This window comes from Dermacentor albipictus, chromosome 2 (assembly GCF_038994185.2).
Source record: "Dermacentor albipictus isolate Rhodes 1998 colony chromosome 2, USDA_Dalb.pri_finalv2, whole genome shotgun sequence".
Taxonomy (NCBI): Eukaryota; Metazoa; Arthropoda; class Arachnida; order Ixodida; family Ixodidae; genus Dermacentor; species Dermacentor albipictus.
In genome coordinates this window covers 189,362,162-189,378,181 of record NC_091822.1, presented here as the reverse complement: position 1 = coordinate 189,378,181, position 16,020 = coordinate 189,362,162, and the positions used below count along the sequence as shown (strand labels likewise).

General features: G+C 45.5%; 1 protein-coding gene across 2 annotated transcripts in view; it reads left to right on the top strand.

The window, feature by feature from the left end:
• Positions 1-16,020, top strand: part of LOC135919618 (high affinity nerve growth factor receptor-like) — a 173,600-nt gene that overhangs the window by 149,436 nt on the left and 8,144 nt on the right. For both annotated transcript variants that reach the window (XM_065453519.2, XM_065453518.2), the window contains exons 6-10: positions 9,825-10,133; positions 10,655-10,852; positions 11,491-11,601; positions 12,873-12,961; positions 13,873-14,155. In XM_065453519.2, the coding sequence (XP_065309591.1) occupies positions 9,825-10,133; positions 10,655-10,852; positions 11,491-11,601; positions 12,873-12,961; positions 13,873-14,155 (990 nt within the window). The remainder of the gene's footprint in view (positions 1-9,824; positions 10,134-10,654; positions 10,853-11,490; positions 11,602-12,872; positions 12,962-13,872; positions 14,156-16,020) is intronic.

Genomic DNA, 16,020 nt, shown 5'->3' with positions numbered 1-16,020 from the left:
TGACCTTGGCTCGCAGCCAATGAGAATTTAGGTGCCGTTTCGCTTCTACAGACACCAGCTTTTTCGCTCAGTAGGTCTTGTGATGTTTTCGCACCGAAACAGCATCGCAGAACTGATGCAGAAAAAAATCGCCATCCCGACTCTCCGAGAGTGGATGTCAAGTGAAGCTGTTGAAAACCACCACTACAATCTGCAGAGGGGCTATGCAATGCTTTATGGCCTTAGAGTAACGGTAGTAGGGCTATTTTAGAGTAATAATAGGAATGGGAGTAATAGTAATTTTGACAGCACGCCACCGCCAATAGCGGTGCTGCAACAACACTGAAATCAGTTGCTAGGCTGGTTATTTTATATACGAAAAGCTAGGGACGTCACACTCCACGTCGTAAGCTGCCGTCGCCGCGGCAGCTTGCGCGACAGTAATCTTAACCGGAAAACGTGTGCGGGGAGCGCTACGTGCTTCGCATTGCTTTGACGAGCGCCTTAGGTTCAATTATGTGGTTAGGATGCTTGTTTTGAGCTTGGTCTTTATTAAAAGGTATGCCGTTCTGTATGTTGTATGTGTGATTCCAGAGAATTATGAACTGTTCGCTTCATTTTGCTGAGTGCTTGTAGCATCTGCCTTACGGGGGTATGAGCCATTGCATTTTTTTCCTTGCTTACGGGGGGGGATAATCGAGTGCTTACAGGGTAGGAGCCATTGATGACGACAGTTTTCTGTCAACGGACGCGAAAGGATCCCGGGATCCTAGCCTTATACAGCTTTGCTGTAAAAAAAAAAGAAAGATTGTATTGGTGCTCGCGATGATAATGGTGCTGTGCATAAAATCTGACCAATACTGCAGAATATATATCGTCCTTTACTTAGTCAACACAAAAGCATATATAAAGTGCTAACGGGGATTGGCTTACGAATACGATAGCAACATTTAAGCCACCTCTTTCGGTGACACTGTTCAATTCAGACTTCTTTCAACACAACCACTTTGAAAGCGAATTGGCAGTTTAACTAAGCACTCGAGCCTAAACACTCTAAACTAAACACTCGAACCTGAGCCGTGTCCGTATACCGTGTCCGTCACCGGGTACGTGTGCTTTTACCGCCTCTTCGGGGGTTCTCCAACTCGTTTCTCTCACTAAACTTGCGGAGCTGACCATTCATTTTCCTATCTCTCCTCCTCATCCCCCATCTCGGCTCGGCACATCCATCCCGGTGCTCCAAATTAACTCATTCGCTGCATCGCAGTTCGCGTGGAACGGACCTGTAGCTGTGAGGAAAGGGCCTGCGGGGAGGGTGGGGGCAGACTTCAGTTCCCAGCTGGCCCCGCTGCGGTCGCCTTGTTTCCAGCCGCTTCGCTCCGCCACCGTCGATCACCTCTCGTCCAGTGAGAAAGGTTCCACTCTGCTGCCCCCGAGGCGCAGCGTCGCGAACGTTGGCGCGTTAGCGTGAAGCCCAGCCGTCGCCGACTGTCAAGAGCGGTGCGCGCGCCATTAGCGGCAGCCTGTCCTTTGGCGTTTTCACGCCGGGTGCATCGCTTCTGTGGAGTGATGGCTGCGTCTCACGGCAGTCCGCCGCCTGCTCGACCAACTGTTCGCGTGGCCTGGCGTCGGGCATCCGTTTTATCTGTCTTTCCACGCTCCTCACTTTCGGCTCTCCGAGAGACCGTTGTGCCCTCCCAAGGTTAGCCGCGTACGGCGCCACCCTGAAGGCTGCATCCTCGGGAAGGCAGCCTGAGAAGCCGCCGGAAGTCGTACTCGTTCTTTGCCTTGCTCGATCAAGAGTTTATACGCTTATCAAAAGCGGGTGCTATATCCCTCTTGCTGGAACTTCACCGAGCAACCGTGACAACGCGGTCCTTTCACGTCGCCAAGGGGGGTTAATTAGGTAAAATTTCGAAAAGCAAGAAGAAATAAAAATTATGGCATAAAGTCCCCCATTTCTTTGTAATGATTACTTATGAAGCCTACACTCTACCCCTGAAACCAATATTGCTGTACATTAGGAAAGAAGCAACTCTAAGGAATACCACGCACACTTTGACAACTTCCCCAGTAAAATCGCTTTTGCCACCAATCTTGTGTTTGGTAAACGAAAGGAGTCTCGTTGTAGTGCTTTTTTTCTCTCGCACAATTTTTCCGCCGACACGCTTGTCTGCTTTCCAACGTCCTGTTCAGAAACTAAAACCTGTTGTTGCAGACGCAGTTATCTGCTTTCTTGCGTTTTCCGCACGCTTTCTGCCCGCGAACGCTCTCGTCTGCGGTCCAACTCCGCATCGGTAAGGCCAAATCGAAACGCGCGACGCGTCTCAACGTGAGGTCGCTTGCCCGCGAAAAATCCATGAGGATGGTCTGTGCCCCTTGTCGGTGAATGCGCCCATGGCGTAACCCTAGGGAAGATTGTAAGTCGATTTGTTTTGGGGAGAGATCAGGGGCAACGATTTCTTGAGAACTATCATCCGACCAAAACTTCGCGATGTGTTACTGCGTTGTGTCGTTTCTGCAAATACCATGAGTCGACCAAGTGTGCGTAGTTTTCTTCATGAAGTCGTTTCTATCAATATTTCGAATGTACAATTTTCTTTAGAATCCAATAGTGAAGTTACGGGCAAGAAATTGTATAAGTACCTTGTAGATGTCATGTTGCCGGAACTACTGTATCGTACCTTGTGTGCTATCGGCCCCGAGGCAGACGTCCTAAAGAGGGCAAATAGGGTGCCAGTGGGATCATAAACGGTTTTTCTTCTTTCAACTTCATAGCGGTACGCTTCCTGTCAAGTCTTGAGGCTTGCCCTATGACATGGTTAGGTTGATGTGCATGTTAGGTTGATGTGCACAGCCTATGAAAAACAAGAATGACTGTTTGAAAAGCAGATGCTGATGCCCGACCTGCCAGAGAGGATTTCATAAAAATTCCACGTATTTAAGAGGAATCTTCAGGAACCAAAGCGAATCTCCAGTACGTATTAATGTGCTGGATGACTTGGGGTCATTGAAGTGTTTCTAACTCCAACGGGTCATCTAAGAATCACTGTCGTGCCTTTTTATCATTAATCATTATCAGTGTTATGATTTCTTAGTATGTGCATGCATTGTGTGTTTCCTGTCCGCGAAAAACCAGTAATAAAGAAAAGCGTCTGTGACGTAATGATTTCAATACTTAGCAATTTCGTAGTAGACGTCGTGTGTTCGAAACTTGCCGTAGGAAATTTTAATGGTGTTTATTTAGTTATTAATAAAACGGTACTTTGTTTAAGTTTACAAAGCCATGAAGCCGTTTGAAGCCAAAAGGACGAAGTCTTGGCAAGTATATGTACTAATCATCACACCCTGCTGGCTGACAAAATATCGCGTCGGAATATCGTGCGCCCACAAGCAGGTGGCGGTAAACGTGCAGAGGTTTGTGTACCCACATAAATTCATCTATTCAAGCCTATATGGTGGTAGGTTTTTTTTTTTTTGAGGCACAAAACGGAAGGACGAACGGTGCGGGGCAGCATATGACCCCGGGCACCTAGCCAAAGAATGCTACGCACGAAAAGGGCTTATCAAGCGTCGGCGCTAAACAAGGCAAGGTCAACATACATGATGTTTCAGATGCTGCGATGATTAAATGTTGATTATATATATCTCCATTCTGTTTCTTTCGGTCTCTTTATCATGTTCATTATTCGCTCGTTTTGTACCCTGTTCGTATCGTATTTGAAGCGCAGTGACATCGGCCGTGTATTCTTTAGCGTCGGCACTCAATTGGTTGACTATTTATTTTTTTGACCTAGAGGCCTAGTGGACCGAACCCCTAGATCAGGAGAATCCAGAGATTCGGAGAATTCAGAAAACCAGTCTGTGGTGCAATTATGGTTAAATGTTTGGCACTAAATACGCCCGCACCATTAATCTTATCTATCCTAGGACTAATTTTCGCTTTTTGCCTCGTCGAAGTCTACATTTTGACGTATTTTGCTACTCGCTACAAAGCTCTATAGACGGGAAATGGCCGTTATTTTTTTTTCTGGGAGTGATTAGAAAATACACAGGTCCAAGATATGCCAAACCCGTGTAAAGCTAACAAATAAAACCTTCTTTTTCAGAAATGTCGCAGTTTCAGCTAAAGCGCGACGCAGTCACAACGATGTCTAGCGAAGTATTACGAGCTGCCCAGCAATGGTCGTATGCAACGTTCCAGACGGTGCGCGAATAATCTGCTCATCAATGCCTTCCTGACGTCGGGCTTCGTAACGCGCTAACAGTAAGCAAAGTTCCATCCATCCATTCGTCCATCTATTCATATGGGCGAATGGATGGATATTAGCAATATCCCCTCTTAAAGGTGGAGTGGCTGAAGCCACCAAGCTCATTATTTTTACCGTTCTTCTGCGCACATTATCAATCCTTAAGATCCATATGATTTGGTCTAACAGAGCATTGAACTTAATAGAAATCTATTGCCATATAAGATTTTATGCCTTTTCATTCTGTGTGTTCCCTGCCCATTACTATTTTCAAGCGAACATTCATGAGCCTTCCGTCTATTAACCGCCCCACGTGCGTTGAAACTGAACTATTAACGAGTACAAGAATGGTCTTGCTGCAGCGTAAACAATGCTCTAACATTAGGTTGGCTATCATATCTTCAGTGATTCTACAATTTATTTTATTTACATTATACTGCAGGCTGATTAGGGCCCAAGGAGGAGGGGTAATAGTACAAACAGGAGAAAAAAAAGAAATAAGCACGTATTCAGAACACAAACAAATCACAATCAAACTATAAAAGGGTCACATCAGCGAATACTTTATTTTAAAGAGTCAGTACTGCTTAGCAATGACAATGACAATCGTAGAGGGATAGTTTCACCAATGGGAGAACAATAAAAATTTGAAAACGTTGTCTGCTTAGCCGTGATGCTATATATATATATATATATATATATATATATATATCTTAAGGAGGAAAAGGAACGTAAGCTTCGGAACTTTCCGCCTACGCTGGAATGTATGGATTCCATGCATTTCCATGAGAATTGTGGGTGAGTCGGTTTTATAGTACTTGGAAAACACAACCTACTTCCTTTCCGTTGAACCATTTCAAGTGCGTTAATATTGTGTTTACTCTGAGGATCCCAGACGGTGCAAGCATATTCAATTTTATGTCTAATGAGTGATGAGTATGTATGAAATTTACTTTCGGGAGGCGTCTGTTTTAGTTTATGTTGAAGAATACAAAGCTTTTGGAATGACGCAGCACGTACATGGGAGATACAATTCCAACTTAGGTTGTTAGTTATTGTAACGCCCAAATATTCATATTCGCCAACTTCAACATGAGGATGAGTTGGAAGACTGTAAGGAAACATAAACTTATTTCTCTTCTTGGTAATCTGCATGTAAACTGCTTTTTCCTGATTAAACATCATGTCCCATTTTTACACCATGAGTAAATGTTGTTAAAGTTAATGTTCAAAAGTTCGTGAACCTCCCGGCAAGCAATCTCGTTACATAAGATACAGTCGTTTGCAAATAAACGAATTTGTGCAGGACCTTTAGTAACATCTCTGATATCAATAATTTAAAGCAAGAACAGGAGTGGTCCAAGCACACTAGCTTAGGGTACCCGGGAAGTAACCGGTAAATGTCGCGAGCAGTGACCATTAACGGAAACCATTTCATGTGCAAAATGCGCAATGCGCAAAACACCGCGTGACGCTCCGTCAGGGTTCACCGACTGCCTAATTACTCTGATATTGACAACAGAATCGTTCACTCTGTGTCCATCTAATTACTGTCTCTGAAGAACACAAGCAACCAGTTGCAGAATCTGATACCTCCCGTAGATAAAAGATGAGCATTGCTTTCTGTATGCTGTTTGTATATGTTGTTGGGGGCTTCATTCCCTGTGGCGGAGTCTAACACATCCCAGGGCAGGTTGCATGGACTGGGCAACAAACTCAACGCCGTACTCATTGGGTGCCTCTCCATCTGTGCACAAAGAGCTCCTTCTGTCTCGTCTTCCGTTTATTTGCTCCTCTAACATTTCATTGCTTTTTTTTTTCTTTACACCGACAGGGGATAGCCATGGAAGCCAAGCTGGGCTGCATAGTTCTGACGAAACACACAAGACGAAAACACGATCACACATACCGTGCGAGATGACGCAGAAATCCTGTGTTTGTGACTGCCTTTTCTTCTAGTGTGTTTCTTTAGATCTTTAAGAATCAACTACCCTACGCACAACCATTTATAGGATAGCCAATGGGAGTTATTCTCTCGTTAACCTCCTTGTCTTCCCCTTGTTCTCTCTCTCTCTCTCTAACCGGCCTGGTTGGCTAGATGTATATGCTTTTCAAGATGTTGCTCGAGTGTGAAAGCGTAGTCACAGATTTAGTTCCTCGTTCATAGTGGCTTCCCCTGCTCGATACTTGTGTTTGTTTGCCGAAGCATTGCCATCTATACACGTACGTGCCTACGCATATGTCTTTGTAATGTCTTTGTACTGTCATACAAGCATGTCGTTGTTTTTATAAACCTTCTCGACCCGCTATGATCGCGGAATCTTTAATCAACGAAAACAACGTGTTGTCGCCATGATGCAGGTGATGCAAGAGTCCATTTCCAGAGCGAAATAATTTATGTTCGAGAAAAGGCTCGCGAGGCGCTTCCTTTTCTTATAAACGTCTATGAATATGCAATCTTATCGTCGACAAGCAGACAGTCTGACAATAATGATTACCGAGAAGGTCGGCAACATGCGGCGACGAAGCGAATGCAGCTGCAAAATCGCGATAACAAAGATCGCTGTAATAAACTCAGATATCCTTAGCACTGATAAACTCTTGGCGTAATAAGCGGGGATGCCAGACGTAGCTTGCCTGCCACGCCATACGTTTTATAGCTTTAACTTCTGTGGTCTCTTCGAAGTTATGGAAAATTTTGGCCATGGGCGTCACAACTGAAACCCGGCACAAACTAGTTCCCGGCATGACGCTCTATTTGAACCGCTGTCAGCACTGCGGTGCGAGATCTTTGCGGGCATTTCATCGCCATCCTGCGCAGCGTGCAAATACCGCGCCAACAGCGAAGAAAATGCGTCAAAGATACGTTGTTCATGGACACTGCCAGGAAGGTAAAAAACGCAATTCTTTTATTATCATGGGTCTCGCCGAGGGGCCTATGCCAGTGATAACGGCGGCCCGGTGGTGCACGAGCCAATGACGAAGGGTAAAATGCATTAAAGTGAAACAGATCTGTAGAAAATACTATCTACCGGTATTTTCTGATGTATACATGTCATATTTTTTTCCCTTCGTCATGGGCTCGGTAGCCATCGCGACGCAGGAACAGGCCATTCGGCGATAAGAACAGAATAATATCAGAATCAAATCGAATATTTCAAATTGCCGTGCATGGTTGTTATTTCTTTCTTTGTTAGCAAGAATACTGCAGGCCTGAAAGGGGCCCTTGCAGGTGGGGCATCAAGTAGGAGAAATATCAATAACATAAATATTGAGAGTTAAAATGGAATAGTTATACAAAGTTAAACAGGCAAACGAACATACTATAAAAACTGCAAACACATACCGAGTATTTAGCAACACTCTTTATAATAAGACAATAAACAGTCATCGTGACTCGATACAAAAGCCTTTTAACATGAAGAAGTTCAGACTTAATTTGTCCACTAGAGTCAGTACAGTGTAGTGTTCTCAGAGGTAAACTTCCATTCATATATAGTGCGAGGGAAGAATGAATATTTAAAAGAATTGGGTTTGTTAATGAAGGAAGTTAATGATCCTACATGACCATGTCTTGTTTGTCGTGCTCTCAGTGGTGTAAAATGTGACTGAGTGCGATGGGACAATCTGTTATGTTTGATTAAAATAAGAAGTTATTATAGTCTTTCAATTTTTCGTCGTATATAGTTGTATCGTTGCAGTTTTTTTTTCCCCACTCCACCACTACGCGGCACACTGGGACCTTTGGTATCCTTATTTTCTGCGATGACACCACCAGTGACCGTGTGCTGCCAGCCACTTAAGCGAGCCTAACTGCGGCGAAAAAAGAAAAGAGTCTAAGGCTGGCGCTAAAATTAAACCAACAAATTCACGTTAATCTTGTCAGCTAGCTTAAACATCGCTTGCCAGAACCATTCGGCCCGGGCATTTTCTTTATTTATTTTATGGAAATATTATTAGTAGTGTCGAGCAAGCATTATTTATTATTACATTTGGAAACACACACACGAAAACCTACACGCGCACTTTCTACACAGTCCAATAAAAGTTAAAGAATCGGGCACACAAATCCAGCGGTGCAGCTCGTCCCCAATAACCATCAAGTGCATGTTTGCCTTAACGAAAAACTACATCTGTGAGCGCGAAATGTACGGCCATAGTATATGGCTTCGCTTTTTCCGACGCGAGTAAGTTTTGTATCTGTGCTTCCGTATGCAGACTCCACTTGCCGGACTACAGTTTAATTCGTTTCCTCTGTCATTAGTCCTTCGCTAGAAACAGCGTTCGGCGCCCATTTACAGCTCCTGGCTGCATGCGTGGCTGGTTGTTCGTGTCCGTAAGTACTGTCCTTCAAAACACCTTAGGTATACCACATAAGGATAGAGAACGAGAGTAAACATATCTCTATTGAATGCCTAGTACGATGCCTTCCCGCTCCAAGACAGCGTTGAAGCGCAACACAAGAGAGAGAGAGAGAGAGAGAGAGAGAGAGAGAGAGGATCTACTTGCACTGGGGCAGGGAGACGATGAGTAAGAGGAACGATTAGTGATGAAGGGGAGAAGGTATACGTATATATAAGACCACTGTAAGCGTCGTGGCATCTTTATAGCCATGTGTCATACAGCACGCGAATTAATGGAGGCCGATTACATAAAAAGACTTAGACAGCGCATCACTCAGTGACACTTCAATACAGCTGAGATTAGATTCTTTGAGCGTTTGTCCCATCAGGGTAAATTGATGCCTTTTGCGCATGGGCGACCATGCGCATATTTATTCCTGGGTTTGTACCCGAGCCAAGTGCGCTGAAAGCGCCGCCCGTGTCGCCAAAGCTGTTTTCTTTCGTGTGTGCGGTTTGTGTGCATCCTATCAACAGCAATTATGCTCCAGAGCAAGTACCGACTAGGCCAACAAGACGTTGTTCCGATGTCTGTAGTCCAGTGGCTCGTAAAAAAGGCCATCGTTGCCCTTATAATCACGGCTGCTTTTTTTACGTCAGGTCAAAGACCCAAAGCAAACTAATCAGAGTCCTGTCTGCTACTGACGCGTGCGATAAACCAGTATATGCCATTCTCACGCGTACGCAACTCATTATGTGTGCACTTGTTTATGGCAGCTGACAGCGTTCACAATTTGATCCAGTGTCTCTGCTACTTGTGAAGCGGCCCCGACATCAAGCCGAATCCAGTGCACCATACTTGTATGGTTGCGTTTGAGCTTCTGAATCATAAGGACCTTCATTCTTTGTCCGTCGATGTTGTTGACCCCATGAAATGAAGAAGGGCGTTCTTGTTGGTTCGTGAGAACACATTGCGTGCTTCAGAACGGAATATCAATACAGACAGATAGAAACAGAGAGAGAGAGCAGGACAGGGAGTGGACGTGCAGGTTGATGTGCGTGTGATGAAGGCGGCAAGGTATTATCGACAGGGAAACTTTGAGAGGGCCACCTGCGAGTGGCTAAAAGTCAATAAGATATCGTCGTTATTGAGTTAATCGCGACAGCGCACGCGCTGCGGGTGCCCTGCGGTGTACTAAACATAATGGACAAAATCATGAGACGGGAGGAATAGCGCGATTTCGCGTCTGCGCAGACGTGCCCGAGGTGGAGGTGGTGAACTCGAGTGCCGTGGTGAACGAGCGCGATCGTGTGACCCTGACGTGCCGCGGCTGGGGCCAGCCGCCGCCCAAAGTGCACTGGAACACGACGAGGGTCGAGGCGGCGCCCTTCGACGTCGCCAACACGGTCTCCGAGCAGGTCGGCCCCGACGGTCGCCTCATCCAGGTTAAGACGGCCGAACTGATCCTGCACAGCGTGGACGGCACAGCCAGCGGCATGCTGCGATGCTACGCGGACAACGTCGTAGGCCGCTCCAAGGCAGAAGTCAGCCTCACCATATTCAGTGAGTGGCCGCATGACTTCTTCCGTCACCCTTTGTCGCTGATCGCTCGATTGGCAGGTGCCGTAATATAATCGCCCGGCTACTACCGCCCAGACGATATTCGAGGCTGGTGCTTGCTGCCGATCCAGTAAGCGCATCGCTTTAAATGCAATTTGTACGTAGGTGAATGGGTAAATCAGAAGGAGTTGCACCAAGCAGCTAGCACCCTTCGTACTAGCACCTCATGTTGGACTGGGACACTGGCCAGCGCTAAATAAAGACAGGACGACGGAAGAAGCGCGGGAGACAAGCTATGGGTAACATGCATATATCTTTTTGTACAGACTGTTTAGCGCTGCTTCATTGGTTGACCGTGTTTGCACAGTTTAACCACCAAATGACTCGGATCTTTTCTAGAGTTGATGTTTAGATCGACGATCACTGTAACTATTTTAGTATCCAAAAATTGAGTGATTTATTTATTTATTTATTTATTTATTTATTTATTTATTTACTTATTTACTTATTCATTTATTTTCCAGCACCGCCCCGCTTCTTGTCCATGAGCTTGAGCAAGGGCTACTACCAACACATCAAATACGAAGCGGTGGGTTATCCGGCGTACAATTACACCTGGTACTTCAACAACCAGCCACTGATCTTGGACGACAAAAACGATAAGAACGAGAAGAACAAGTACAGCGCCGTCAACGTCAAGACCGACGCTGCCATCTACAGAGGTACGCATTGGAACCTCGAAGGAGTCAACCAAGAGAAACGCAACTAAGCGTGGTGGTAATGGGCAGCGCACTCTGTGTGTTAACTCCACCACACTATAGCAGTCGGTATTTCGTGATATAGCTTTTTTACTTTGCGCTATTCTCTGCGAGTGTAAATAAATGCCGTGAAATAAGCCAACTCTACCTCTCTTGCAAAAAAATAAGCATGATCTTCTGCTGTATCTCAAGAGGCAGTTTATTGAAGGCAATAAAGTCATTCGGAACAACAGAATTTTCGTACTGACTCCCGTGTGAGCTGCCCTATATTTAAAAGCCTTTGGAAGCAGTAGCTGTCACCCTTCAATAATTTTTGCAATTACAATGAAGAATAGAAAATAGAAGTTTGAGGAAAGCCAGTACTGTTGAACTGCAGTGAACAAAGCGAACCTTTAGTAAATTTACGGCAACGAAGGTCAATTATACAAAAATGAATAGCAGTCTGAAACTAGAATGAATGGTACGATGTTACACGAATGGCAATGGGCATGTGTCTGTGTCAAACTGTTCTATGTGTGCATTATTTCGTGGTAGCTATTGTATATTATACAAGCTATTCGCGAATAAAGTGTCGAATAAAGTGGCGCTACGGGGGAACACAGGTTACCTGGAGTTCCAGACAGACCTTCCTTCCAACGAGGGCATCTACACTCTGGTCATCGAGAACGAGTACGGCGTCGCCAACAAAAGCGTCGAGGTGTCCTTCACGCCATGTGAGTCCGTCCAGCGAAAGGCGCTCCTCATGTTCTTAATATGAATGCATGACCCCGGAGCTGTTTGTTTAAATGCCTGGCAATGGAGCCGTTGTTGTAAGCAGTGTGTCGGAACGGAAAGAAAAGAAAAACGAAAAAGGAAACGAAACAATATTTTTTTGCACCGGCACGAAAACGTAACCGACATGTTATTTATTATTTTGTTTCGGAGTGAAGCCTAAGTAGTTTTGATCGGTTTTCGGTTCAAAGGGAAAGTCAGCAATCCGAAACAACTGACGTCAGGCAACGTCAGAATTAGCGCGTATCTCAGGCAACTATAGCACGAACGATAGCCGATCGAGCATTCCACTAGTCTAAGCCTGCCGCTCCGTGCCCTAGCAGATCTGCATCGTAGCAAAACTCAGGGCTTGCTCTCTAAAACACTTCTCGTTTCGTTTTTGTACGCGTAAAACGTTTTGTTACTGAAGTTTTATCGTTCGTTTATGTTCGTTTTATAGAAACAGCGGTCTCGCATTTCGGCGAGTATACTCGATGACGTCCTGCTTCTGAGATCATGCTCAGTGCCTTCACTCAAGGCACTGAGCATGATCTCAGAATTAATAGTTCATTTATTGAGAAAAATAAATACAATGTTGTTATCGTTACATTGCTTCCAAAATTTTTTGCACGTGAACAAAAACGTTATGAGCCGCTACGGATCATTACCTTCTCTTTCCGGAGCAGAACCGAAAGGGAACTTTTCATCACTAGAAAGAAATTAAAACCATAACGAAAAAACATTTCGTTCCGACACCCTGGTTGTAAGCAGTATCCACTGAACCGATTTTGCCAATGATTCCATTTCTTCTTTCTTTGCAAAAAAGCATCCATAGAATTTTTTTTCAATTCGATATACGTTGCAGTCACACCGGTTACGATTAGTAAATTGCAATGCGTGTCGTGCGGTAACAGTTAAAAAATATAATTAGTTAATTTCATAAATTAGTCAATTGTGCATTTCGACTTATCGTGCAAATAATGTCCGTCTTATTTATCAATCTAAATCTAGGGAACCACTGTGCTGTCTGTCACATGTGATTTTTAAGAATTGCTATAAGTTTTCGCAGAAACAGCCCGTAGCAGCATTTCCTTTTAATACGTACTTGGTAAATAAAAGAAAACATCAAAATCGCGCAAAGGAATCATGGCAGATGCAAGCCTATGCGCTGCTGATAGTGGCGTCACGCTGGCAACGGCTGCTGTGCGTCGCTAATCGAAATACTTGTTCGCAGTTCCCCAGAACGGACACAAACTCCCGAGAATGCCGGTGCCTTCCGGAAAGCCCCGGGTCCAGGAGCGAGAAATGACAGACGCCGAGCAGGTCAGTATGCGTGCGCCATCGCGATTAAGAGAGCTTTGGCACTGTGGAGACGTGTAGTCGATCAGACGCATAGATTGTATGCCACGACGTCACTACGGGCGCCGTACTTACACTCCACTTGCACGGTGAATGGCTGCTCATCTGATTTGCTTTCTTTTCTTTTTTTTTTGCCTCTCTCCTGCAGCACCGAGGAGGCTATAAGTGGTTTACCGAAAACACGGCAGTCCGTGACGTCGCGGGCGATAAGCGCACGGGAAGGCGTAGAACGCGAATAGAAGCGCTGCAGGAAACCTGAATTGTATCGCTCTAGAGATCAGCTGTTGCTTTCCCGCGCCTTTGTTAAATCTCTAAATTTAAATCATGGGGTTTTACGTGCCGAAACCACTTTCTGATTATGAGGCACGCCGTAGTGGGGGACTCCGGAAATTTCGACCACCTGGGGTTCTTTAACGTGCACCGAACTCGAAGTACACGGGTGTTTTCGCATTTCGCCCCCATCGAAATGTGGCCGGGATTCGATCCCGCGACCTCGTGCTCAGCAGCCTAACACCATAGCCACTGAGCAACCACGGCGGGTTTTTGTTAAATCTCTGCCACCCGTAAAGGAAGGAAGAAACTTTACAGTCACATATATATTTGTGATATATGTTTACATACATACATACATACATACATACATACATACATACATACATACATACATACATACATACATACATACATACATACATATATATATATATATATATATATATATATATGTGTGTGTGTGTGTGTGTGTGTGTGTGTGTGTGTGTGTGTGTGTGTGTGTGTGTGTGTGTGTGTGTGTGTGTGTGTGTGTGTGTGTGTGTGTGTGTTACGCGCACAACAGTGTCGTTCACCCAAGCAACCCTTCTCCGCCGCGCGAGCAGCACCAGCTTCCCATGATAGTGGCGCTGAGCGTGCTGCTGGTGCTGGTGGCGGTGGGCGGCGCGCTCGTGATGCTGCGCTGGTGCCAGTTCCGGCAGGACTACGCGGCCGACGGCACCCGCTTCTCGGCCTGGCTCTGGGACTCGCTGCGACCGGGCGGCCGGCGCTGCTTCGACCGCAAGAGGGTCGTGGGCCGCGAGCGCATCCCGCTCAACATGGCGCGCATGGTGGAGAACCCAAACTACCCCGTCTACCACCAGGACTCGCTCAAGGGCGGCAAAAATGGTGCGCCGCTTTTGTTTGCGAGCGATGCTTTCGTCGTAGCGTGGGCAACGCGACTCGAGGAGGGCGGGCCGGACTTGTGCGCAACGAGTGCTATGTGGTTAATTACTTGTAACCGGTTAAAGTTTTGGTAGTTTTGTAGTTTAAACATTACTTTTTGCTCGGTAACGCTCACTGTAATTTAGATACTTTTTCAATGATCAATTACATGTAAGCAGTTCCTTTCTGGCGAAACAAGATTTGAACAGTTGAATTTGGCGGGAACTATACAGTAGAGTGGTCCGTGGTGTGCAAGTTGCATCGTCCAAAGGAATGAAAACTTGTACGTACACGGGACACCTCTTTACCACAATAGAACCTTCCAGAGATATGCGCGCGTTTCTGAAAAGGTCCATTAGCGTCCTTCAGCCACGCCTCGATCACCACCTGAACATGGCAGGCTTGCAGGTTCTTCACACACGTATCTTGGAAGCGCTTTTAGCGGCCTTCGGAGGCCGTAAAACCTGCTGCTCGTTTCTACTTTGCTTCGTCCAGTCTATGACCCCTCCGATGCAGACAGAAGTTCTTGCTGTTATACGTACATGTTCCTATCTGTCTCACACGTGGCTCACATAGACGTAATTTTAAGGTTGTAACACACGGGCATTCTCTTGGAGCCGAATGAGATGCAGTATTTGAAAGCGAAGCAGTCCTTCCCGGCCATGGCTGCTGGGTGCTGACGATCTCTTGATGATGTGTCCGTATTTTTTCCGTCTTCACTGTCAGGCAGATGGTGCAAAACGCTGTGCAACATACATTCAGTTGCATGACATTTCTTTAACCGCTTCACGCAAGCTTCTCTCTTCAGATTTCGACGTGTGGGTTGGACGTGCACAATTTGGCTATCTTTTCCAGAAAAGTGAACATATGCTGGCGTCTGTTATAATTCCTTCTTTGGGTCAAAATGGCCAATGAGAGTTCTACCAGGCTACGACGACATGAAGCGGCGCTCTTATAGCTCGATAGCGATTCCGACGTTAATGCTAGGAATTCAGCTATGGACAATTTTCGTGTTTTTTTTACACTTGCCCTACCGGGAGCGCTTTGCCCTAGCCCAGACGCGAGCATCACGGCATTTGGTAACGACAACCTTGTGCGCAAGGTGTTTGATTGGCCGCAATGGATGCACAGCAAGGCCAGTTCATTCTATTTACTGTATATGTGCAATGATATTAAAAGTTGTGAGGAAAGTAACGTAAAAGTAACCGATTACATTTTAGTAATTGCTCACTTGCTTACCTGGAGCAGTGAGGGCTAGCTCTACTTAATTACATTTTTGATTGAAGTTATTGTAATCGGTTACCTCCTTATTTCTTTTTTTTTGCATCTTGTACAAGTCTGTGAAGCGCTAAGTGGAAAAAACTCGGTTACGCAACCATTGTACGTATCTGACGGAAGAAGTCCGTCAATTGCTGGATTTAAAGGAGTGCTTGCGTGACATTTCCATCTTTTCATTTCTTTTTTGTTGTTGTTGTTGTTGTTGTATGAAGGTTTTCCATCTAAACCCTAGAAAAAAAAAGAATACCGGCAAGCCTCACCAAAGCAAATACCGAATGATGGGAGACGCGAGCTCGTTGCACGCTCAACTACGGCAGCGCAGAAGAGGTACCGGCATTTCTCGGGGCAGTTGACGTCAAGGTGGAGCAATTTTTAAGAGCCTTTCTAGGCTCATGGTGAAGTTTTCGTCAGCAGACCTGACCGCCAGAGTGTCCGCCAAAGCGTCATCACGCCATATGAAGACAGATTAAAGAATGAAAAATGACTGATAGTGACAGTTAGTGAATGATAACGTTATAATAGAGATTGGTAGAAGTTAATAATGACTTGCA